At 43.6% G+C, this 27,340-nt stretch overlaps 2 protein-coding genes across 2 annotated transcripts in view; one reads left to right on the top strand and one right to left on the bottom strand.

Moving 5' to 3' along the window:
* Nucleotides 1-13,292, bottom strand: part of scara5 (scavenger receptor class A, member 5 (putative)) — a 51,764-nt gene extending 38,472 nt beyond the window's left edge. The window contains exons 1-3 of the mRNA XM_079753764.1: nt 13,169-13,292; nt 9,757-9,890; nt 5,673-5,801 (exon numbers count right to left, since the gene is read on the bottom strand). Coding sequence (XP_079609890.1) covers nt 5,673-5,801; nt 9,757-9,871 — 244 coding nt within the window. The 5' untranslated portion in view covers nt 9,872-9,890; nt 13,169-13,292. The remainder of the gene's footprint in view (nt 1-5,672; nt 5,802-9,756; nt 9,891-13,168) is intronic.
* Nucleotides 13,293-13,875: 583 nt separating this feature from the next.
* Nucleotides 13,876-18,070, top strand: LOC307087717 (sterile alpha motif domain-containing protein 12-like). The gene is made up of 4 exons (XM_079753350.1): nt 13,876-13,944; nt 16,209-16,361; nt 16,765-16,902; nt 17,211-18,070. The coding sequence occupies exons 2-4, from the start codon at nt 16,241-16,243 to the stop codon at nt 17,225-17,227; spliced, it is 276 nt and encodes a 91-aa protein (XP_079609476.1). The 5' UTR covers nt 13,876-13,944; nt 16,209-16,240; the 3' UTR covers nt 17,228-18,070.
* Nucleotides 18,071-27,340: the final 9,270 nt, after the last annotated feature.

Raw genomic sequence — 27,340 nt, 5'->3', positions numbered from 1 at the left:
AATCTGGAAGTAACCTGTGGGACTCTTTCCCTAACACCGCACAGAACATCGCCACTTCAAGTTCAGAGGAACTAGTCTCATTCCTTTAGCTGACAGCCAACGTCTGTTTCCAGTTAACGGACAGGCGGTCGGGGAGACCACACCTCCAACCAGTAATTCCAGGGTGATTTCTTACCGAAACACAGAATTCAACTTCAGCGTTGAAGTGATCCTTTCAAACTCTTTCATTCAGGGACCACCTTGGAACCAGATGGCCCGAGAATGAGGTCCAGGTTGCTGGCGAGAGACAATCACGACCCGAAAGAAGATAAAAGCCTCATTAACTAAAGCTCATTATTATACGATACCAACAAACTTAAAACATGCATAACATCTAGAGGATACAAATGAAGAAAGAAAGATGATGCATTAGGCGAGTCCTTGCAACACTAATCGAGAAGGCAACAAATTTTAGATCCTGCTACACCAGGGTGGATCCGGGATCGATTCCCAACTCCCACCCTTACACTTCTCCAATGTTAACCTAACCCAACCAAGATGTGAACAACAACATGTTCACCTCACAAAACCCGACATCTGACCCACATTTAGGGATACATAAGACGTGGAGCAAAAGGTGGAACCAATTACGGAGATAAAAACTTGACAACAAGCCCTCTTAGAAGATAACAGCTACATTTACTAGGACCCAACAGAAAATCCCTGAACGCACTAAACACAGACGAAAAGATGCAGTAAATCTGCATTATAATAGATAGTAGCAATGCTCCTGGTCATTAATCATGTTTTGTGAACAACCATGTGCCTCTGTTTGGACGTGGGTTTGCAGTGTAAAGATGAAGGCTTCATAAGTGTATTTATCACGGCCAATGTTTGGGTAGTACCATGTTCAACCGAGGTTCATCTCACTTACAGCAACGCTTGCAGACCGGGCTACCCAAGCCAACCTCCAAAAACCAAACACCAGCGTTTGTGAGTCTGTTCAAAACACATCAAACATCAGCACTGCTGGCTTGAGTGAGAAGGATGTCCGGTAGCTACAACTCTACAAACGGCAAACAAATACCCGGAGAGCGAAACCAAACAAAACCACGAATAAAAAGCAGAAGCCGACAAAATGACTTGACATGTGCGGAAGGAATAAGGAAAGGAGGGAGAGGATGAGGATGCTGATGATGATTACGGTGGCGGTGATTCAGTGATACAGCTTTGAATAATGCTACAGCAAAGCTGTTGATACATACGAAAACATAAAGATCTAAAGTCAGATATTGGATCTTATGATTAGTTTTAGACGACAGACATGATCATAACGTCATCATTTTTTTGTTCTCCCATAGTTAGAAGTCAATAGTAGTAGTAGTAGTAGTAGTAGTAGTAGAAGTAGGAGTCAATGGGACTAGTAGTAGCAGTAGGAGTAAAGCAGTAGGAGTAAAGTAAAGTAGGAACTTCGATTAAAGAACCAGTCCACAATGTCGTCTTCATCAAACAATCACCCACACATATAACACTTGGGATTCATCAATCTGTGGCTCGTCATACTGTCTCTGGCTGTCCCTCTCTCAAGCGCTGTCTCTCTCTGGGTCTCTCTCTCTGTCTCCCTCTCTCTCTGTCTCCCTCTCTCTCTGTCTCTCTCTCCCTCGCTCACTTTCCCACCCCTGCTAGCTCTTCCTCAAACAGCTTGGGCTGTCTCAGCTCTGAGCTGTGACCTTTTCTTTAAGGCTGTTCTTCATTCTCAACAGGACCACCCCCACCCCCATCCCCTCCTTACACACACACACTCACACACACACACACACACACACACACACACACACGCACACACACATACACACACACACACACCAGTGACGAGGCAACAAGTCAATGATGTCTGGTCAACACACGACGGATCAAACGCATGCAAAAAGTGGAGGATAAGGAACCATATAGAACTTAAGTTGTGTGCATGCACGTACACCCGCATACACACACACACACACACACACACACACACACACACACACACACAGTTAAACAAGAGTTTGTGATCTAAGCTTCAACTGCCATGCATGCACCTCCATGTATGGTGTCCATGTGATTCCAGTTAGATGGTGAACTGCTCTATATCATCTGAGAGCCAATCCTTGCAACAGAAGTTATGCATATTTCATAGACTGCAGAAACAAAAACAAGTGATTCACCTTGGGGATTTTATAGATTAGACTCAGCTGTGGCTTCTCTGAAACCCAAGTTTTGTTTTATTGAATTTGTTCCAGGTGAATTAGTGTGAACATATTTGTTGCAAAGCTCTGTTTGTCTTCCCATTTCTCCAAAATGAAAGTTCAAGTTACAGCTAAACATGTGTTGTGTAGATGATAAGACATTACTCTTTAACAAATCCTTCCTAACAAACCATTAACTAATGCAATCCTCACAGAAACTCCTTCCTATTATCTTGTGTCGGTGAAGGCAAGAGACGAACAGCAGATCTCACTGGTGGTTTAACCTGTGACCTTTCAAATCATACAAGTCCCCCCCGTGCTTCCCTGATGACCTCTTGCTTTTTTTTCATTTTCTCAATAATGATATTTATGTAAGATTTTGATTTATATTGTTATATTCTATGCCAGATTTTGATTCATTGAAACATTTTTTTGAAGAACAATGTTGATCATAGATACTAATCCGTCAGCATTGCCCCTTTCTTTTTGTTATGCTAGGATACTCTGCGGCTAGGCTAACGTTCGCTGACACAGAATTGGCTTTCTTCCTATCACAGCTGTGGCGCCCGTAAATGTATGAAGGCGCCTGGAGCCAAGAATGCGGTTGCAATTCAGCGTACATGAAGCCGTAAGCAATTTCATCTGTGACTCATTACAATTATGTCTTGGATGCTTGGATGACATTGGTCTGCCCTTCACTTGTTTATCATATGTTTATCAAAATGCAACCCATGTATCTATTTAAGCTTTATGTTGGTATGAGAGTGCTGCAACGATGATTTGGAGAGGAAAACAGAATATAACGCAATCATCGGCTATAAATGGATTGGCTATGACGGTACAATGCTAAAATAAACACGAAAATATAACGGTGAAGTCGTGTAACATCTCTTCCTCCAAGCTGCAATGACGTGATGAGTGAGAAAACTGTTAACACCCTGTGTAGTTATATAGTGATAGTCATTTGTGCTTGATTTCCACATAGCGTCCTGAAGCAGGAAGCTCTCTCCCTCTCTCTCCCTCTCCCTCTCCCCCCCTCTCTCTCTCTCTCTCTCCCTCTCTGCCCCTCTCCCCCTCTCCCTCTCTCTCTCTCTCTCTCTCTCTATCCCTCTCTTTTTAACTCTGTCAATACACAACCTCCTTGTATTTCTGTGTGTGTGTATCACTATTACAAACATGTACACAAACGCATTCACACACACACGACCACAAACACACAAACATACACCACATACTCACACAAGCTGATGCCCGGTTGTAATGGCCGCTAGGCTTTGTGTGCCAACGTGCCAGGGGCTTTTCCAAATCTACTCGGGGAAAGAAATAATCGCAGCAGAGTCGCAGTACTGAAGAGGCCGGAGTTTATGATGCCATCGGGTCACAAAGCTTGTCAAATTAAATAATATCAGCTGGAGCCCATTTCCATAACGCACAGATCTTAATGGGAATTTCCATGTAGCACTCTCACCCTTTAACACAGCCACAACTGTGACCAAAAGACCTCCCTCACTCTCAAGTCAACATTTGTTTCTAATTATATTTCTTGGAAACGTGTCTTCAACAAGTTTGTTTTTGCAGTTCTGGTCCAGATATAGTTTTTTTCCCATCTGCCACAGAAAGAGAGAGTGAGAGATCAACTGACAAGACATTGGAGCTGTCATGGTCCAAATAAGAAGAGTGCAATGCGGTCACAGGAAATCCTAACACAGAAACACTAATGGTTAGCTTTGTTTTAGAGACAGCTGCTTGCTTGTTTTGTCAACAATAATAACTATTATATATTAGCCATTAATGGCATTTGTTCATTATGGCTTAGCCCATTTCGTTTCTAATTTACAATACTATAACAAATGTTTGTACATTTTCTGTACATGAAAGTAGGACAGCGGCAAAGGCCCGGAGAACAATGCATATAGCTCCCATTTCCATCACAGCAAAAGTTCAGTTTCCAAACTCAAAATAAAACTACAGTTAAGTCGCTGAACTCTATGAACAAATATAAAACAATAACCTCAAACTCGCTGTCGCTGCTCAAGGAGCATCTTGCTTGAGTCACTTAAGTAAAATCAAATGGAAATGGATTCCCGTACCCCCATACTCAGTGTGAATCCACTACAGTCCACCAACCCAGTGAGGGAGGGGCCAACCTGTTGTCAGGGGCCATAATGGGGCCCCTCATTCCTCCTGCGGCCACAGAGAGCTGTGTGGGAACCATGCAGAGTGCACAGCCGGGCCCAAACCAACGTCATGCCTCACTCTGTGTACGCTGTCATCGACGTAATCCTACCTCTCTCTGTCTCGCTTTGTTCTCCCTCGCACAGACCCAAACACACACAAACAGACAAACCACACGCACACCCACAGACACACACAAACCACCCACTCACACCCACAGACATACCCACACACACTCACACACACAGACACACACAGACAAGGAGAGACGGGTCGGACCCACTTAAGTTTCACACATCATCCATTGCATAATCCATTAGTGGCCTGGAAGCCTCCCTGGTGCAGGTATCATGCCTCAGCAAATGATGTCCCAAAGGCTTCACGCTTTACATTAAAATGGGAACAAATGGATGAATGAAATGGCATGTATAGATATGGATGTTGCACAGAGCATTGTAAAGTATGAGCTCTCTTTCGGTGTACTTTCCGACATTCTCTGTCTCATGGGTCGAGTGAGGGTTGATTATAACTGTTTGGGTTTGGTGGGTGGGTTGTTTGTATAATGTGGTTGCAAAACAAGGAGAGAGAGGAATGGTAGAATCCAAACAATTAAGGCATATGTGGCCCTCTGGGTATGTGTCCACATTGAAAGTTTCTTTAAAATGTCTTTCTTTTTTTTGGGGTGCAACTTAATTGACTTTGAATGAATGACATACATCTAGGCCTGCATAAATACAACTCTAATGTGCTTTGGATATTACCAGGGGGATACCATATGGAGCTTATTGCCACAGCCAACCAAACTAGCATGGATCAAACCCATAAGAGTATAGGTCCTTAAAACAGTATTGCTTGAGGCAGCAAAACAAGCACTTAAGCTAGCCGTGGCTTTCCAACTTAATAACGTGTTCGTAAAATGCTAAAAGCTTGACTTCAACCACAACTGCAACCACATAAAAGTGTCAGTAACTCCAGTCACAAAGCACCATTTAAACATAAGTGTGCATCATTTTACAAAAAAACCTTCAAGGGGACTTCCTGGACGTGTAGGTGTGTGTGTGTATATATGTGTGTGAGAGTTTATTATGATCTAGGGGAAATGCTGTCAGTCGGCCTGTGGGCTCAAGGGAACATTGGCCAGTTTAGCCGACTGACCCACACGCAATCCCACCACTGTCATCAATCACAGGCTTTCTTGGCATGTCACACACCCACAGGCAGACCCACAGGCTTACACACACACGCACACGCACACGCACACCATCACACACACACACACAGACGGCCTCCTACCTGCCAGACAGAGGCCGAAGATGGTGAGCAGCACCAGGACGTAGAGGGACACGATGGCGTACTTGATGGCGGAGAGGGAGTTGAGATGACTGCAGCACTGCTCCTGCTTCCTGCGCCGCCTTGCAGAGCCTGTGGTGGACGGCCGCGGCGCGACCACAATCCATTGTTAAAAAGTGTTTGGTGAACACAGAACCCAGAATCGTTTTGGTTCCGTTTTCCAACGTGATATTTTGAAGATATGACTAATACAAATTTTCACATATACTAGTAATCGATGCCGTTTTGTCTCTGTAACTCAAAAAGGAGTCAAGTTGTTAAGAGAAAACAGGTGTCAAATGCCACGTTTTTGCCATTTTCTCAGTATGTGAACGTTTTACTCTGCCCTGAACCTCAACCTGTGTTCTCTTCGGGTCGTCGAAGGGCCTTCTCTGAGGCGCTTCAAAAGAAATATCATAGTTTTGGAACATGAGCTGAAACAGGGGGTTCACTAACACTTTAAAGAGGGAGCAGGATAGTCTTGTGGTTAGGGATTTAGGCTCCCAGCCCATAGGCATTGGGTCGGATCCTCAATGTCCACCACTGACCTGTAGACATCCTTGCTGCCAAGATACCCGGCCTTACCCCCTACCTGCCCTTCAATGACCTGTATCTGATTTCACTCCATGGCGCTTTGGATGAAGGTAAACATGCAGTGTCAGTCTCTTGAATCTCCCTAAAATAAAAATATTGAATTTATAAAATAGCAGTAGTACTGTTGTGATGTTGCTAACACCACAGGGCTCCTTGACCGCGGCGCGAGAGAATGCTAACCAGACAAATAGTTTTGCTGGAATGACTGAAGTGAGTTATGTGTTCCTTGGGACAGAAGAGAGCAGACTTTACGTGCCTTTTGGGAGGTGTCACTGTTTTAATATGATGAGTTGTGTCAGGAGGGGAAAACACTTTTCACTTTGTCATTCGTCATTATACTCTTACTTACACACTCACACGCGCGTGCTCGCGCGCACAGACAAACGCGCACACACATACACACACACAGCCAGTATAAACACACCCACACGTATGCAGAGGAGCAAGATCTACAACTTCAGTTACCACTTAACCTCTCTCTCTAGGCCAAACAGATGTTCTCATATCACTCATAATAAAACTGTCTTCAAGGCCTCATAGATGATGGAGCTGTGGCATCATGCATGTGTGTGTGTGTGTGTTGTGTGTGTGTGTGTGTGTGTGTGTGTGTGTGTGTGTGTGTGTGTGTGTGTATGTGTGTGTGTGTGTGTGTGTGTGTGTGTGTGGAGGGGGGGGGGGTGGTCTCTGGCCACCTGGCGGTGCTTGGCGTTACACTCATAGTAGGGCTGTGAAGACATTTTACTGGAGCGTCTGGCTTTGTTTTTATGCTGTTTGTTGTTCCAATCCCGGCCTCTGCCTAGAGTGCCTTTGAGCAAAACGACCAAACCCCGACCACTTGCTGCTTCCGATAAGCTTGCCAGTATAGCTGGCTTTGCGTGGTTGACACTGCTAGTAGAGTGTGCATTTCTGACCCGCATAAGGTCAGAAATGCGGACACTTTGGCTCTCTCTCTTGCAAACACACACGCGCGACCCACACCTACATTCACACCCAAACGCAATTCAATTGATCCTCTCTCTCTCTCTCTCTCTCTCTCTCTCTCTCTCCTCCATCCCTGTCGATCTACCCCATCCTACAGAACACACTCTCTTCCAGCTTAAGACAACACAGCTGGCTCCAAGGTGTGTGCGTGTGTGTGTATGTGTGTCTGTCTGTGTGTGTGAGGTGCAAGTGTGTCAGGCAGATGGAATGTATGGAGTAAGGACATACCAGGCCTCGGAGCATACTACTAAGGACATGAGATGCATGAGGTGTACTCTGTGCGTGTACTAAACACTTCTTATCTCTCAGTTCTCAGCCTGTTTTCAAAAATGTGAACAAAATATAAAGAAGGAAATTATGTTTGTGAACAACGATGAAGTCACATTTAAACTGGGGCCAAAGAAGAGGCCGTTTAGTGTAGCCAATATGCATGGAACATGGTGAGTATACCCGGCCAATCAACCTAAAATTATAATGCGAGAATAATGACAGACGAAAATGCATTTTTGGAACCATATAATAGGGAAAATTATGTACATCAAAATAGGCAACTAGAAAACGCCTGTTTATGTGCCAGCCTTCCAAGAAACAATTGGTTCCAGATAGGAAGGGCCAGTCAGGGGATAGCATAGGGAACATGATAGACACCAATAGATAGTATATAATAACATTATGACTATCAGTGAGTTACACAGATCCTGGGAAGTTGAATGTGTTGATCCGAGTGTGTGATACCATCCCACAGTTCTGTTGTGCATACAACTCTATCATGTATGGATGACTCTTAAGGGGGAAATTCATTGAGACCCCAATTAGTTCTAAACAGTTTATACAGCAAACAAGTGGGAGGAGGGATTGTTGGCACTGCAATGTACACACACCCAACACGCGAAAGAGACTCATCGTAGACACAAACACATTTGACTGCGTGCGTCGGTGTATGTTGGCGCGCCCATTACAAGAGACTTGGAAGTGTTTCTCAATGGCAAACATGAGCAAACAAACTCCAATCCAAAGTATCCAAAATCTCAACTGACAAACCCAACTGACGTGTTTTACGTGGTTTTATTTCTGCCGAAAGAGACAATCACAGGCTGTTGGAGAGACAACGTTACAGAGGAGAAAGAGGAGGAATTCAAATGAAAGTGTCAGGTTAGATTGATCATCAGGACATTTTCAGACGGTGCCTTTCACTGCTACATTATTATCCACAGAATATCTTCAACACATCAAATCAGTTCCCTGACCATGCTCTTCAGGGAAGAAGCGATTATGCTTGATTATGTATTTTTCTATATTTTTTATATTTATTGAGTCCTGGGGACAAACCGCCCTGGCCTCGCCACCACAGTTCCCCCCCAGGAACCACCTCAGAAAAGAATCTCCTTACGTTACCTCAACTTTTAAATTGAGTCTCTGGCAGATTAAGTGGAGGTTGTATGGCTTTAAGACGGTGTAAACATCTGCGTTTTATTGAGGGGAGCTTGTTTTACGGTTGTCATGTTTGAGGGGCGGAAAGCCTTTTTTTAAAAAAAGGGTTATTGTCTCCCCTTTTTTGGCATGCCTTAGTTGGATTCAAAGGGCTTTGTTGAGGGAAGAACCGGGACAAACATGTGTGGTGGGCCACTTGGATGAGGCAACCTCTCTTAAAGATTGTCTAGAGGATTCGTCCGTCAGTATCTTGCTAAGCCTTTTCCCACAGAAGACCGACAAACACGGGCTGGGGGAAACCGGAGAATCGTCTGAGGACGTTTGGTTTTTCTACATGCACCTGTCTGAGCCGTCCCTCTCCTCAAAGATACACACACACACACACACATACAAGCATGCAAGCAGGCACACACACACACACACACACACACACACACACACACACACACACACACACAATGGTTCTGAGCACATGGGTCTGGTCCGCTTGGAATCTATGATCATAATCTACTCATTTTGATCCCCGCTTCAAGGCAAAACTAAACTTCCATGGAGGTAACGGTTAACTGCCCCCCCCCACCCTACATCCTCCTCCTCCTCATCCCTCCCCTCCACCTCCTCCTCTAAATCATCATCACACGGGCCCCCTCCCCACCCTCCTCCTCTCCTCCCCTTCTCCTCCTCCTCACCGTCATCATCACACAGGTGTAGTTTGCAGAGGCTCTGCCCCCCTCCCCTCACTCCTCCTCCTCCCCTCCCTCCTCCTCCACCCCCTCACCTTCCCCCCTCCTCCACCTCCTCTCCTCCCCCTCCTCCTCCCCTCCCTCCTCCTCCTCCACCCCCTCACCTTCCCCCCTCCTCCCCCTCCTTCTCCCTCTCTCCTCCCCTCCCTCCCCCCTCCTCCTCCCCTCCCTCCCCCCTCCTCCTCCTCCCCTCCCTCCCCCCTCCCCTCCCTCCTCCTCCTCCTCCCCTCCCTCCTCCTCCTCCCCTCCCTCCTCCTCCCCTCCCTCCTCCTCCTCCTCCTCCCCTCCCTCCTGCTCACCGTCATCATCACACAGGTGTAGTTTGGAGAGGCTCTGTCCCTCGTAGCTGTCCTCGTAGTTGGAGCCGCTCTCCCGCTCCTCGTACGTGCTCAGGTGCATGGCCTTGTTCTCCATCCCGTCACCTGCTGGGGGGCTGGGGGGCGGGGGATGGGGGATGGGGAAGGTGGGTGGGGGAGGTGGGCGGGGGAGGTGGGTGGGGGAGTTTTTCTACATGAAACATTAGCATTAGCCTCATCGTTGACATAAGTAAAACCACAGAGGTGGGATATAAAGGCTAGTATCCTTGTGTGTGTGTGTGTGTGCGTGTGTGTGTGTATGTGTGTGAGAGCGTGCATCCGTGTGTGTTGCCTATGATGCATGCTTCCACGTGCTTTTGCATTGTTGCCCTCAAGTGCTTTTTTAATCTGCAAAGACACACACACGCACACACACACACAGACACAAAGACACACACACGCACACACACAGACACAAAGACAACTGCCGAACTGCAGTTAGTCGGGAAAAAGCGACAAAAAAATGCAACATCTACATGAACAGAGTGACGGGTAAATTCATGCAAAAAATGTATACAAATAAAAAGGTTGGCATGTCGCGCAGACTACAGAACCGCACGGTAGCGTTTGAGAACGCAGCGTGTGAATGTGGGCGAGAGGCAGAGCTCAACGGGTGTTTGACAAAGTCGTTAAAAGGCACTCACTCTGGACTTTCTCATTAGGTACGCGCTGTGGGTGTGTTGGTGTGTGTGTGAGTGTGTTTGTGTGTGTGGGTGTGGGTGTTTTTGTGTGTGTGTGTGCAGGGGCGTAGGAATGAGTTTAACATTGGGGGGACACATATCGGAAACCTGACAGATCCGTCAATGGTTTGAACAGAAATATGTCATAAATTAACTACACTGAAAAAATTCACAAATATATTTTATTCTACTAAAAAGATACATTTGTAAATGTAAAGGAAAACACATTTTGAATGGCAGTAATGAAATGATAAATATCAAATTAATTCTTTAATTGCACGCTCAATCATCCAGCTTTTTGGAATAAGAAGCGGTGACAAGACGCTGTGTTGCGCTTTCAAATGTGCGCTTTTCTCCACCCGGTATAATTTTTAGGTGGGACAAATGCGCCTGTCTCCAATTTTGGAGGGGACACGTCCCCTCCGTCCCCCCCGGTTCCTACGCCCTTGTGTTTGTGTCTGTCTGTGTGTTTTTGTGTGTGTATGTGTGTGTTTTTGTGTGTGTGTGTCTGTGTGTGTGTGTGTGTCTGTGTGTTTTTGTGTGTGTGTATGCAGTAGCGGCTGGTGATCAAAAATATTGGTGGGGCACAGTAATAGACAGAGGGTCTAGGGTCTAGGATTTATTTTTTTGGATTTCCTTTATTCTGGTTCATTTTGGGGATGGCCACTACCTATTTACCTACTATTCATTCAGATTCATAGCCTACATCCTGACTTGCAGGGCCTGGACAAGCTTACACTGCATATACAGACCTACTTTGTGGCCATCCCACCAGCCATTGCTATTTGAACCATTGTTGTTATTCTGATATTGATCATACAAATCATGATCACTGTCCTATAGCGTCCATTTTTTGTGAGTCTCAATGTCTACTTCAAATGCAGTTAGAAATATGGGACAGTTGCTTCATTTTGTTTATATGCCACAGGCCAAAAGACTAAATTAATACGTAACTTACTTGCTCCTTTTAAGTATAACATTGCTTGGGGAGTCCAATTCCTCCACTGAAAAGGGCGGACAGTGCTCTGCTAGTTAGCGATCTATCTCTTCTCTTTCATGTAGTTGTGTTGCGCGAATGTTATGAGGGAGGTAGCCTATTTGATTGATTACTTGAATTGTCCAATCATGTGGCGATAACAAAAAGGAAACGCGATACCATTGGCCTGGGGCGCACGCTGATACGACCCGAGGGCGAATTTTCTTGCGCCAATGAAAAGCTGTCTCTGCTTGATAGACAGCAAAAAGCTAGCGAGCTTACATTGACTTCAACGTGGCCGGCGCCCCTGACTTGGAGGAGGGCTTTATTTCGAATGACCAATAACTAGCCTAGCCCAAATCATTGACGTTCAGACGCATTTAAATAGTTGCTGGCAGTGACAAGTATCTCACACAATTAAACGAGGATAAACGCTATGTCTTTTTGCTGATTTATTTCGTATTGATAATAGTTGATTAATAGTTGGCAGATATATTCAAGTGAATATTTCACGGAGGGGCGGCGCCCTAGCGCCCTCTATTGACCCACCGCCACTGTGTGTATGTGTGTGTGTATAGGCGAGGAGGTGCTTGACAGGTTGACAGTTAGTGTGTGTGTGTGTGTGTGTGTGTGTGTGTGTGTGTGTGTGTGTGTGTGTGTACATATTACTCTTGAGGCTGGGCAGAGCCAATTTAATCTGCAAAGACACTGCCTCTCTTTTTCATTGTTTGTCTTGCTGTGTGTGTGTGTGTGTGATGGTGTGTGTGTTTGTGTGTGTGTGTGTGTGTGTGCGCGCGCGCACGCAAGTGTGTGCGTGCATGTGTGTCCCAGAGAAGTGAGTTGTCTCTATAAAACGTGAAACTTATTAAAATCTGGTTGATTTACGATATGTACGATATGTCTTAAATCCATCAGACATCATGCCACTAAATAAAGGAATACTTGCACTTCACTCAGCACCCAAACAAAGTGTGCAAATCCTGTGATGTATACCCAATATTGAGCTTGGTTTACTATGTGACCGCTAAGGTGAAGCAAGGAAACAATTCGGCTGCATTGTATTGAAACACTGTTGCACATGGTGCTTCTCCATATGCTCTGAATAGACACACAATCTATAGGAAGAACGCCTCGTTACAAATAGGGGAAGAAAGAGGCTGGATGTACAACAACCGAAATAGATGTCCCCGCTTGCTTCGTCGCCTCCACCACATTGTCAAAGCCGAGCGGCGCAAGTTTCTTAACGCAGACTGTGTGTGGTCACCCATTGAGGATAGACATACCATGACAGCTCATCCATGTCACACATTAACCCATTTCCCGCTTAATTAACAGGAACGATATACTTCATCCATGAGCGCCGAAACATAAAGCACTTAATTTCCCCCGCAGACTCTCCATTGAAAGGGCATTTGTGTGCCCATGTGACATAGTAAACCTACTTACTGGCTGCATATATGGCATCCAGGTCTAAATGAAATAGTATGCGTAACAGATTTAGAAAGAAGTAAATAGGTCTCAGTCGAAAAATAAGACATAAAAGTATAGCAGGACTATTATAGCAAAGCCAGATGTTTTTGAATTAATCTAGAATATTAGATTCACATAATAGCCTATGTTAAAATTCAACAATAAAAATGTAATGTCAGGGTTTTCCTGCACAGATGCGTGTGGCTATTAAAAGCTCGCCATCCCTCACCTTGTCAGCTGTCACCTGAATATGATCACAGATGCGACTTCTTCATAATTTCCTCCAAGAAAGTTGCGCGTTCGCCTCCAAAACTACTCCTCACACTCCGTCAGCTGTTAATTTCAAAGTGTCATCAAAGTTTATTTCAACTCTCCGAGAGGGGGAAGCAAAAAAACAGAGAGACTTTGTACAGCTGAGCACTGTGCACTGTGCGAAGCCTCACTCACACCCTCACTACTGATTCATGTGCAGCGAGAGTCAACGCTTTTAGTGGAGGAATATGGCTCACTCGTTTGGGTTTAGCTCATGCCACCATGTGACGAACTCATCTCCGAAATCCAGCGTACACGTTTATCTGCTCCGTGTGTGTTTGGAAGGTCGCTAAATCGAGCATAAGTAGAAGACAGCTATGCACTTTCCTACAGGGAGGGAAAGGCTCTCTCTGCTGGACATATGGTATCAGTGCAGTATAGGCCAACCTGGGAAAAGTACAATTCAAAGTAAAAAAAAGTTTATAATAAAATATATATATTTTTTACATTTTGTGCTGCTTTAATCGTTTATCACACACACAACGTAGGCCTTAAGAGGATTTTGAAGAAGGTGCGTTCGCCGTTGGCTGGCGGGCGGGACGTGAGTCCCTACAGGACGCATCCGTGTCTGGGGGGCGGAGCTTATCGGTTCTCCTGGGAGGGTTCGGCAGGTACAGACTAGAGGGAACCCGCCCGGCCGTCGTTAGTAGGCTGTTATCTTTTTTGGTCAGGAAAAAAGGTCTCCAATTTGAGGTAGGTTCTTCTGAGCAATAGTACAAACATATCGACACGGTATAGTATTGATTGGCAAGTTGTCGATGTTGTCATTTAGTTTAGTTTGAGTTTATATATTATTTTTGGTAGGCTATAACATGCCGTGTTGGTACAAGAACAAGGTCACCGCCATCGAAGACCTTGTTGGCCTTGCTGGTGTAAATATTGAAAATATATGTTGAAAAATGAAACGCCTTTAAGTTACATTTCAGTCAATGTAAATTAGTCGTATCGCCACAAGGTGTCGGAATTGAACAGATCTTTTTAGTTTGATCTGTGACGGTCTTGGCCAGCCCTCAGGGCTCGATGCCAGTGCCATGTAGTTGTGTTTCATGATCTGATTGTTGTTCTGGCAAAGCAAAATGAGGCCAATAACAAAATCTCATATTTGATCCGTTATTGTTGTTGAATTGATATTTGAAATGTTAATATCCGTCGTACTCTGCCACAGGTGCTATTGTGTTATTGTGAGATCTTTCCAAATGCCTCTGCTCCTGCTCAAACCACTTCTGCCTGCTCTTCCTCTAAGGCAGAGAGAGGAACAGTTACTTTAATTGTCGGAAACAAGCCCTGCCAATTGGGTGTTGCTTCATGGAAACGACATATCAGGGACACGCGGTTTAGTCATTCTCACTCTCCAGGGGGGTAGGCCTACTGTTGAAAACACTTTTCAAAATTGGGCCATCGTTATAAAATAGGCAAAGGTTATAAATACGGAAGGAAGTTTTTCACTCAATGTTCTGCTCTCAATTTGACAGAATCTGAACGAAAACATCCCCCTCCACTTGATCCTTGTAAAGTCGTGCTGTAAAGGTCTCCACTTTGTGTGTGTGTGTGTGTGTGTTTGTGTGTGGGTGGGTGGGTGGGTGGGTGGGTGGGCGTGTGTGTGTGTGTGTGTGTGTGTATGTCAATCACTCCGCTGGGACCTTGTTATACTGCTCTGGCCAATCATATTCCTTCTTTAATTAACACAGGAAATTACCTTTCTATATTTATAGCAGCAATAACAAGATTCACTCCACTGAAAAGGTCACGTAACTGTTGAGACATTGTTTTTAGTCTTCCCTTGGGCAGTGTAACCCCTGAGGTTTATGGCTGTGAGAAAATGATGGTTTTTATTTATCATTTGTTAATGTCATCTTTGAAGCACACAAATACCCCTGTCCTCCCCCTTCTCCCTTCTCCCTCCCCACCTCTCATTACTGGAGTTTATTCCAGGATTTGAGGAATCTGAAGAAAAAGGCAAAAAAAACATTTTATACAGTCTATGGCTAGAACTGTCACGCTTCTACTCCAAGGTCTGGTCGGAGAGACTAACATCATCCTTTTTTAAACCCTCTGGCCCATAGTTTATATATGTGTTCCCTCCAAGTTGGGAACTCTATATTCTGGTCTTTTGAAGACAGTAAAATCTCTGCCTTCCACAATATCTCCAGACATATTTCCAAGTATATTAGCTCAGGGCTAAAACGTAGGATGCATGCAATTTGATTTGAGCCACAAAGTTTTTATGGGGTCACTCAACAGTGGAGAAAAGTTTTGCTGTCGAGTGCATCACGGGTCGATCTAAATTATAGTTCTGCATCGAATAGCTTGTGTTGCAGTGCCAGTTGGTGTTGTTGCTTGTTACTCTGCATAGCAGAGCGGGTACAGGCCCACACCAATGAATAACCCTGACGGTTAATTTGATTTGGATGTCAAATGACTACTATTTGGACAATATGACTGTGAATGTCTCCACACTTTGCCTCTCCTGCTTATTACTGCAGTGCATCCCTGTCAATGGTGTAAATAACATGGAGATACATTTGTAGCTTAGAAGTTGATTCACAAATGTATTAATGAGCACGAGACGATCATCTTCGTGTTATTCTGATAACCAGATGTTATCAGAGGAATTTGTAGTATTTGAGTTTGCCTATAATCACCCCTAATCACCATAGAGCTGTGGTTATCCCAACCCCACTTATAGAACGGTTCGCGTTAGATGTCTCCCTCTATAGGTTAAACACATGCTATTGCAGGGCATAATATCGTCTGATGTTGATAAGCGTTGATGCGACACACCTGTAATTGAAACCGAATTGAAGGAACATTTACAAGGGTTCAGACAGCAGCCGACAGCCCTGCCCCTGAAAGAAGAAGAACCTGAAGCAGCATTTGATAACAGGCGGGGTCAGCGGGAATGGGTTTTCCTGATGGTTTTCCCGGTTGACTTTCTGTTGTCCGGACGAATGCGGCAGCAAGCGGGGGGCCGATCCCGGCGGCAGGGCGGATGGAATCGTCGAAGCGCGTGTCTGACTGGTCGGTGGACGAGGTGTTGGAGTGGGTGGAGCAGCAGTTCCCGGATCAGCAGAGCACGCTGCAGACGGCCTTTCTGCAGCACGCGGTGTCAGGTAGGGGGAGCCGATGTCTTATTCTCTCGCTCTATGAGAGGTTAGGGAGTGCGTCCAATTATCCATCAAAGAATCGGTCCGCTAGCCAATTCGGACAGATTCTGGAGTTCGAGCCGGATAATTAGGCTTTAACAACTAGCGATGAAGCTACCCTTTGCTCCCCAGCCACACAAATCGACCATTCAAAGTAAAAGTAAATGTCTGCAAGTAAGACCTTTCTTCTATGTTTAATACAAACAGTTTTTCTGCATTGCTAATCTATTAGTTCAATTAGATTAGATTCAAAGGTATGAGACTCAGTGTTTTGATAAACAAACGCACAGTTTACCACAGGGTCAGCAAGGCAAGGGTCGACTCCGTCATCCATATCGACTAATGTAATGTTGTGTTCCTGTCCCCGGAGGCCGAGCGCTGCTGCGGATGCGGGGGCACCACCTACACCACCTGGGGGTGGAGGCCCCGGCCCAGCAGGGCATCCTGCAGCTCATCCTGCTCCTCCGGGTGCAGGAGGAGCTGGACAACCTCAACGACCTCTTCTGGGGTGAGAATAACCATAGAGAGGATCGCCTTAGTACTTTGAATCAAGCACCTGGATCTGTGACTGAGCCAGAGCTCAGTGGGACGCCGAGCGTTTGAAACCCGTTTACCTGCTGTATGGCTAAATCCATACTGAGATTTATGATACTAAGAATATCTAATATTTAGTATCAAATGGGAATTTTGTAGTCCACAGGAAAAACGTGTGGTATGTATGTATGTATGTATGTATGTATGTATGTATATCTATCAGTCCTCATGTAAACTCCAGTTAATTATGTCGTCCCCCCCCCCGATTTTCTCTTGCCCCAGAATGCTTTGCTTCATGAATGAAGACCCACAACAGCCAAAACATTTCAGCCATGCCAGACATCATTTGCCTTCCAAATCCGATCCCAGTGGTGGAAGAGTGCACTGGAGAGACTGACAAGAAGGGAGTGAGGGACTGATTGAGCAGGTCAGCCAGATCGCAGGCACACAAGTGAGCAGCAGAAAGACAATTCGCCGTTTCCTGTGTGAAATCATGTCCTGTTCTAGAGAGACCAGACGATGTTGTTTTGGTCTGAGCTCTCTCTCTCTCTCTCTCTCTCTCTCTCTCTCTCTCTCTCTCTCTCTCTCTCTCTCTCTCTCTCTCTCTCTCTCTCTCTCTCTCTCTCTCTCTCTCTGTGGAGTGCACTGGCTGGCAGCCATTTCAGCGGAGGAGAACATAATTTCCCACAGCTTCTCTGCCACCCAGCCCGCCTCCCACTAATCATGACCAGTCGCAAATTGACTTTTTGGGCCTTTTTGTCCATCACCACTACCATACATCTGGCCTCTAGAGTAGCGAACTGAGCTGTGGGAAAGAGGAGCAAAAAGCTAACTACACAAACAGGGATGAGAACTATAAGAAAATGAGGCAGTTAGTGTTGAGTTCCCAAGTAAAGACATTCAAGAAGAGGTTGGAGTGGTTGCCAAGGTTCAGACCATCTTAGACTAATGTTCAACTCAAAACAGCGAGAACTGACGGATACGATATGCATCTGTGTTTATTTAACCATCGGTATCGCTTTCAAAATATCCGATACAAAATACTTCGGAGATCGTAATCTCTTTACAATGCCATTGCCGTTCACTGCCTAAATAAAAACATCCAAACTTATGATTGGTTTGGACAATAACACTAACAAAAATGCTTTATTTGTTTTATTTCCAAATGTTACAATGATATGGTCTTGTATCAAACAATGTGACCGACACACACATCCATGCTAGGGTGTGCATATGCACAGGCCTAAACATACGCATAAACATACAACACTAGCAGACATTAATGCTCAAAGAGGGGTATTTTGACCTTAGACAAGGATTAATGATTGATATTCCAGTACATATTTATTGAATAATATCTAAAGCCTTTTATTTGACCAAAGAGTTGTATTGAGCAAAACATTTTTTTTCTTATTAGCAGTATAAATTCCTCTACTTCTATGATAGACCTGTTGCTTTCTCCTTTTGATTTTCTTCCCTGGAATGCCCTGGCAGGGTCACACATTTATAAAAAAGTACTTATCAGGAGTGCAGTGTGTTCAGAGGCAGGACAAAACATGTTCACCAAAAGGTGTGCGCATGTGGGTGTGTGAGAATGTGTCCAAGCATGTTCAATGCAAACACATTTGCTGCTCTAGTCAACCAATGACGACTTTTCGCCATGTGCAGTTCTTAAAAAAAGAAACACGTGTGGCCTACTAAACAACACTTGGAGCCCGGTTCAGATCAGAGATTCACGACAAAGCGTGACCGAATCAATACGACGTAGTACTAAACATTGCGGCGGTGTGAACTGGTTAATTGCAGCGTCTGAAGCCGTCGCCAGGAGTCTGAAGAGATTTGCCTTCTCCAATCACATTGTTGTTTTACAACATATCCGCTGTTTCACCTGTCAATCACGACACTGACAATGCGGTGACTTGTTTGTGGCCTAGCAAAAGTGAGCAATGGTACTTATTTCTTTATGGGGCATTATTCAAAAGTAACACAACAATTTTCGCAAGGTGCCAAGAAGCGCAGCGTTATCATTAATTTAGTCTCTCCAGTGAAATATGAAATATCGTCCCTGTAGAAGGGTTTTAGTCTTGGATGAGCCTGTGATTTGCCAGATTCCATCTCCTGGCAATAGTTCTCTGCCGCTGCGATGATTCAGGTCCAGTTCCAGAATTGTATCTTTATCTTTATCCATCTATAATGTGGCACTTTAGGTAATTTGCTTCTTTGGTTAATTGTATGTATTTACATATGATATATGGGGCTTTCATTGTTGAAAGCCCTTATTGTAAGTTGCTTTTGACAAAAGCATCAGCTAAATAAATATATTGTAATAACATTTCTATCAAATAACATCAGACTACTATCTCATCTCTTACCCATACAGCTCCTAACAGTTATGATATTCCTTTAAAATTGAACTTTAAGGCTATGGGTATATAAAAACGGGGCTTCTCAATTCCATATAAGTCAATGAGGGCTTTTTTACGTTATTTCTGTACGTAGAAAGCAGCCAAATAGGATAATAAGCTTAAATGAGTAACAGCAAGATAGTTGACACGTAAAAGCCAAAGACAAAACACCAACAGAGGTAGCGATGTATCACATGCAATTTTCAGATGAAAAACTGAAAACCTGTGTAAAATCTCATAGTAAAAATGAACATTGCATTTCATGAAACGTACGGGCACACCCTCACGCCGTTAAACGATCCGCTCTTGCGAGTCCGGCTTCTCCGCGCTGCCTTGAACTATACTCGATAAAATATGAAGAATACAGCGGAGCAGTGGGACAACGATGACAAGGCCATTCGTTGTCTTGTTTGTCCTCGTGGGTGCGCGTGTCAGTGAGTGGAGAAAATCCTGTGTTGACACAAACAAAGTCGTTACTTTATTCCCAGAGACAAGACCTGGTTCTTCCCGCTCCGCTTCCATCCATTTCTCACCATCATTTTTCTAATCCCATTACCAACCTTCAGACCACATCCCAGATGCTCCTCTCCCCCCACCACCACCCCAACGTCTCTGCTCTCCCCACTCCACACCATTAACAACTATTCTCTCTCTCTCTCTCTCTCTCCCTCTCTCTTCTCCCTCTCTCTGGTGGGAGGAAAGATTAATTCCAGCGCCACAGCAGCCAGGCGAGAAAAAGATCCATTGATTTTCTTGTCTTCACTTTTTTTTTTTTCCTGACAGAGAAATGAGTTAGTGGCAGCAGGCGAGGTGCAGAGATGGATTCATCCTTGTCCAAGCAGCAGCTTCGGAACAGAACGCCAAAGAGCTCCAATATTGCGCAAACAATTCTCCATTGTTGACCCGTTTTTCATTACATTAAATCGTTTCGATTGTTGTTGTTGTTGTTGTTGTTGCTGTGGTTACAGTGGATCTTTTTTTTGCTGAGCTTTATGGCTTGCTGTTCGTACCCCGAGGCTCTCTCTCTTTCTCTCTCTCTCTAATTTAGTCTCTCTCTCTCGTGCCATAACCCTGAAAAGTCTCCCATGTGTGAGTGTTTCATCAAACCGATGAAAAGAACAAGCGGGAGGAGACGTCAGGAGATGAGACAAAGAGAAACGAAAGGGGAAGCGTTGATTTCATGTAGTGAGTGTGTGAAAAATCCCTGCTGAAGAAACAATGTCAAAGATACCTTCATGTAGTCGATAGGTTAAAAAGGCGGGCAAAAGCTTATATCTTCAGAGGAAGGACAGATTTATTGATTGCGAGTGCTATAAAATGAGACAGTAAAGTCAAACGGTGCTGTTTATTAGCGTGCACCTGTTCTCTGGCCTTGGCATGCCTCAAGGAAAAGGCTTTGCTGTGTTTGTGTTCGAGTGGGAGAGTGGTTGTTTGTGTGTGAGTGTGCGTGAGAGAGTTTCTGTGTGTGTGTGCAGAAGAGAGAGTCGGCAGTGGTCCGCAGCTGCACTCTTGCCATCTGGATGTGCACAAAGCTATTTGGATTATGCATATGTGGCGACGTCAACAGAAAATCACTGTGTTTTTATTACCTGAGGATGGGATAATGAGTTTTTAGCTCGGGGCCCTAGCTTGCTCCAACAAACACACACACACACACACACACACACACACACACACACACACAAACACTGATCTAAAACTGATTGATACAGAGCTGGGAGGTAGGTCTGCCGTGTGTTGAGATCTTTAGTTTGGTGCACCAAGGAAGCAGCAGGGGGTTAACTCTGTGAGAGTGGTCTTCACCAGGGGGACATCCTATATTTCCTCTGTCATCGGGGCACCCTAGAGGGTACCTCTCGCTGTTTCCTCTCACATAGGGGCACTCTATAGCGCACTTTGTAGCATTTTTCTCTGTCGCAGGGACATTCCAGAGGGCCATAAACCCATTTACTCCATCGTAGGGGCAACGTGAGGGCCCTTTTACTCCATCGTAGGGGCTCCGTGAGGGCACTTTGGCAGAGTGTCTCTGGACCAACGCCACTGTGTAGGAGTGGGAGCAAACAGAGAAATGTATTTTATTCATCAGATGCAGAAGTGACAAAACATGCAGAACCAGCCACGTGTATTATAGGTCTGTAAAGGGACTGGCAGTAGAACCCATGTGCAGAGAAGTGGAAAAATGAGAGAAAGGAGTTGGTTCTGTGATTTAATAAGCCAACAAAAAGAACAAACCAATGTCTTAACTCAAGCAATACGACGGCACCTTCAAGTTTAACTCTTTTATTGCCAGGTACACAGAAAGAGACAGGATTATACCGAGCAGCGCAATGCTTAATCCAAGGCGTGAAACAGCATCCAGCATGCATTGTCTGGCACCCAAAGGGAGAACCAGAGACAGGTTATTAATAATACCCATATGTTCCAGTAACACAACCTCACCCACATTCTCACCTTGTGTGCATCTATTCGCCTGAATGCCCAAGATGGCAAGGTGAATATAACGATGCAAAGCTGACAAAAAGTTTGGTCCCTGTCTTGGCAAGCATCCTGGGATATTGCTCCTGCCAGTCTGTTTTAGAAGGTGAGGTTTACTCTCAGGAGACCAGAACATAACATGGCTAAATACTTTCCATGTGTCATTAGGATCACTGGATCGTCAAACATGGGTCCAGTCTCCCATGTCAGAAGAGAGTGCTGTCATCTGTTCCAGCACCTTGGGGAAAAACCTAAAAGACAGCTCGATCCCATTCTATGAAAAGGATTTGAGGTTTAAAATCGTAGGGTATTATTTTAAGTATTCATCCAGTTATGAATCCTGTTAAGGAATTAATGTCATTTCCTTAACAGGATTATTATGTCTTACTGTAATGCATGGGTCCCTATTTTGCTCGGGAAAATTGATTAAAATTAGAACCTCTTAGTTAAAATGTATAAATATAAAGTCCTACGTTTTCTGTTGGCTGGAAAGCTAGTGGCTTGGCTGGCAACACAGCAGATGCTATAAATCAAACATTGCTTGAGTTATTTACATCTAGACATGTTTGCTAAATCTTTATTTTTTTGTTAATCTGTGTGTGTCCATGCTGGTTTATCAGGCTGACTTGCAAGATTAAAGTTCTCATAAAGACGGAGAGTATCGTAGTGTTAATTAAAACGCCTCAAGATGGCCGCTTCAATTTAACTGGACTCCACAGTTCCCATAGTAAATAATTGAATTTAATTATTCTGAAATAGAGTTGATTTATACCAGAAAGCAATCCATGAACATTTAAATATAGCAAATGTCGATATAGACCATAAACTTGAGACTGCAAGATTTATAGACTCATAAGGAACACGCTAAGTCCCCGAATTGAATAGTTCCCATAAACATCTTTAGACCTCGCTGCAACCCAAAAACCTCCGTGTCTTGACGCTAAGACACACATTTTTGGCTTTCAAGACGATGGCAAGTTCAATGCAAATGTCGGTCTTATATTTTTCTCCTTTTCAAATTTACATATATTATAAAACGCCCCTAAATATTGTATGAGAATAGTATGAGTTTGCTGACAGCATACTCACAGGGAGTTCTGCTGACAGCCTTAGGCCTGTATCACATAGGCTTATAGAGCAAAAATAGGTGCACCTAGTTAGGCTAATTATGGGTCTGTATGCGCGTGGCAGGGCCCATAATTAACGTCATGAGATACACCTGTGTTCCCCTACAATAAGCCTGCATGCTTTCCCCGGTTATTATCACGCTACATTTGTCCTCCTTACATGCAAATGAAACCCTTGTGATTGATCCACCTCAATGAAATGTCTATGCTAATATTACAACTATGGTAATAAGCGAGATCAATATTTAATGGAGGCCTATTAAGTATTAATCTCCATCGCCTGTGTGTGCTAATATTGCTCCCGTCCACGGTGCCATTAACTCTGTACCTGTGGCATGTGGGACAGAAGGTGCTTCATGAAGATTCACATTATGGAGTACCTTAACAGGCATTGGAATTGAAGGATGTAGTAGTTAAAAAAGGTTTGGGGGGGGCCGCTGCCTATACAGACAGTGGTACCCCACTCCGGGCCATGCACAAAGCGGGAGAAGTTTGGACAGTGGACCAAGACAAATTCCGTAAGTATCTATTCCCTGAATTGCTGGACACTTGGGTAGTAGAAACTACATCTTAAATAATCTAATACCATTCAATACTAGGTTATACCATCCAGTATGAGGTTTACCATTAAATACTAAGTTATTTAATTGAATACTAGGTTATACTGTTCAATAATAGGTTATACCATTCAATAAACGATTATATCATTCAATGCTATGTCAGTGACAGGGATCAGTAAGAAACACATGGTAAGGAAGCAAGTTTAATCAGTACGGAAACTGTAGAGACTAAAACATATATTCCCAACATATAAATTAATAAAGACATGAAGTGAGACAAAAGAGGGCACCACAAGGCAATACAATAAATGCTGAACAATTAGTATTGCTAATTAAACAATACTAATTGTTGGGGTGGAGGCTGTGGTTATTTTGTGTGCATGGACAATACTTTTGCGCAGTTGGGAGGGTCTCCTTTATAGATCTGCTCGTATGGCTCTCTTTCTAAATATTCAAATTCAGGAACGATTTTACGAAGAATGATGTGTTCCCCTTAACAATTGTAAGTGTTAATAAATCTTGATCTATGGTTAGTGAGAAGCCTGTGTGTGTGTGAGTGTGTGTGTGTGTGTGTGTGTGTGTGTGTGTGTGTGTGTGTGTGTGTGTGTGTGTGTGTGTGTCCGTGTAATGGACTTGTCCTGCTGCAGCTGATTTATTAAGGACTGAAAACTGCAAAATCACGAAAGAAGGGAATTTTCTTTCAACGTGTAACACACTTTACATCCTATTGCCTTGAAGCAGTTTAAACTTTTATTCAGAAGTATTGAAAGAATAAAGAGCATTTCCCCAACCTTTTTGACAAGCATTAATGTATTTCCTATACTATTATGTTGATTCAAATTCCCTGAGGGTTTACAACTAAGATGAATAACTAATAAAGACTAAAGGCCTATGGGTGTTTGAAGTCATTCCGAAATAACTGGAACTGAATATGCGTTCATGTTGCTTATCTGGATAGTTGTGAACAATACGTGATCAACCAGGGGTCTGTTGACTGTTGAATATATCTCCAACAGAAAAGAATGCACGCAGACTAACCTAACTTATATGTTCTAGAAAGGAAGCCACAGATGTGATGCAGGTAGAGGAATTATCTGACAATGGAAAATAACATCCATTGTGAATTAATTGTTTAAAACTGCTTTAATCCTGGCTGCTCAGCTAAATTAGAATTATGACAGTTCCCAAGACCATACAATCACACACACGCATGCACACACACGCACGTGTGCAAGGACACAGACACACGCACACACAAACACACGCACACACACACAAACACACACACACACACACTCACAACCTCACGTCCATATTGGACTTTTGATCAAATCTAGAAATGTGTCATTCCATTCTGTGGTGCAGTGTCTCCATAGCAACGGCCTCTTGGTAGATTCAGCTGCCACAGCTCCGTAGCCATTGTCTGACATTCTTCCACCAGCCGCGTAAAGAGAAGGTCACACCTCAGGGGGTTAGGCTAAAGTCAAGGTGTTGTGTGGCGAAAAAGAGAAGGGTAATGCAGGGCCAGGGTATTCATGGGTAACTGACACTGAAGTAGCTTTTGAACCTATACTGCAAATTGGTAAATTTGCAGTATAGGTTCAAAACTGAATTGAAGAGTATAAATGAGTATAGAAGAGCATAAATTGATAGGCAGGCAAGAATAGGATGGGGGTGGGTCCTTATGGTTACTTATAAGTTGTTTTCAACCACCGCAAATAGGTAAATAACACTGCATCTATGGGACTACATTAGAGAGAGAGAGATTAGAGAGATGAGAGAGAGAGAGCAGAGTTGAGAGATGGAAGAGTAGTTATGAACCAAACAAAATGACAAAGGCTGATGAGTGCCAGTGCAACTCAGTGTTAGTCAGCATCCTGGATGAGTGTCCTTGGTTACAAAGTTTGTTATCAGGGAATCCATTGGCTTCTGAAGCCCCCCGGCCTCATCCATGTACAGATGGCGGTGTTAAGCCTGCTGATGGTTTTGTGGCACACTGCTGCACTGCAGTAGGATATGTTGAGTAGAGCCTGAAATTGTTAAGACCCAATAACAATTCACATCACATCACCAAGTCACATCACAATGACAGCCTCCATTTTGGAAGTTGTCATTGTTTAGTAATAAATCTTGAAATTATTTGTGATTATGGGGAGACATTGATGCGTATTAATAATGCCCAAGCGTTTCTCGTGCAAGACGTGGCAAAATTAAGTTGTCATTAGCCTGAAGGTATATTTACATCAATTTACGACCTTACAGTTCTACAACCCTCTTGAGTCCTCTCAATATGGCGAAATATCGTAAAACCGAAAGTCCCAAGGTGCATTCTGATTCACAAGCCAAATACGTCGACATATATACATAGATGCCAGGTTGACTGCTACGACCCGTCGCTGGCTACGTCATTGCCACCATTGAGAGGCGAAGATTGGCCTGGAAACAAATACAAGGAAACGGAGGAGCTGCATTTTTTTCAGGATAAAAATCCCTTTAAAAAGCAGTTAACTATATGGTTTATAACTACCTGAAATAATGATGAATTGCAGCATTGTTTAGTGTTTAAAAATAATTATTAAAAAGTTGTGCATTGTTTGTAAATCCTAAATTTATGCTTCATAAATTATCTTATAAGATGTTTCCCTATTCTCTTAATAATGTATAACTCTTAATAAATGGCTTACTAATGAGTATTCATGTATGAAGAATACTTTATACATTTCAATCCAGTATGCATTCACTATTTACTATTTTTTATTATCCCTTCAAGGTTGCATTCATTCTAAAACGTTTCAAAGACATTTCTATCCAGATGATTTCATATTCAGGAAATGCAAGATGACTTTCAGACCAGATGTATATGCATTTTAGCTTTCTTGGTTTCTCTCCACCAGCATTCCCTGTTGAGACGGTTGCGTTGTGTAATCTCTAAATGGTAAGAACAGAAATGGCTACTCCCTCTTTCATTTTATGGGACGTGGTAGAAATATTGAGTTAATGAGCTTTGGACTCAAATGAGTAACAGGGAATCCAGCTGTCAAGACTTTTAATTATTCATTGTTAATAATAGAAAAGTTAACCTGGTATTGTAGTTTGAATAGCACCTGATGTTTATAAAATGTTTGTTGTGCTGTTTGTGTATATGCACAATGCACACCAGCTGGCTGCCTTTGGTGTGTGTGTGTGCTTGATTGTGAATGCATACGTTTTACATTAGTTGTTTTAAATTAGCTGTTAGGCTGCCACTTTTGATGCAATGGTGCACAATCACAGCAGAACAAGGTTATTGATTTTTCTACTTGCAAATCCACTGTGTACGTGTGTGTGTGTGTGTGTGTGTATATGTGTGTGTGTGTGTGTGTGTGTGTGTGTGTGTGTGTGTGTGTGTGTGTGTGTGTGTGTTTGTGTGTGTCTAAACCTCAGCATTACATGCTACTAGCCTAAGATTGGACTCAGTCTACATCGTTAGCATTTAGATGACTCTCCCACAGAGCATACCATGAGAAGATTTCAAAAGTGAAACAAAATGTATTATTTGAGAAAATATAACATATTGTTGAAGAGCAAACAATCTCAAACTTTGTAATGCCTGCTACAAACTCCAAGCCCATTCTCATGTCACTGTTCACAACTCTTCACAACATATTGATCTGAACCAATGTCAGATTAGGTCTAGATAAGTTATATTAAACCTACAATGTGGAACCATTAACTGTCCGTCCACCACTGTTGGTCAATCGAAATGTAATTAGTGTGTACTTTGTCCATTATAAACTCCTACGCCCAGCTTTTGTTTACATTACAACATCCAAAAACGATTTCCTGTTGAGAGTGGATACACCCGG

This window comes from Pollachius pollachius (assembly GCF_949987615.1).
Source record: "Pollachius pollachius genome assembly, chromosome: 16".
Lineage (NCBI taxonomy): Eukaryota > Metazoa > Chordata > Actinopteri > Gadiformes > Gadidae > Pollachius > Pollachius pollachius.
This window is presented reverse-complemented; position numbering and strand designations above follow the sequence as displayed.

Coding starts and splice junctions, on each gene's coding strand:
- LOC307087717 (XM_079753350.1), top strand. CDS start 16,241: ATGGAATCGTCGAAGCGCGTGTCTGACTGGTCGGTGGACGAGGTGTTG. Junction 16,362..16,764: donor TCTGCAGCACGCGGTGTCAG/GTAGGGGGAGCC, acceptor CTGTCCCCGGAG/GCCGAGCGCTGCTGCGGATG.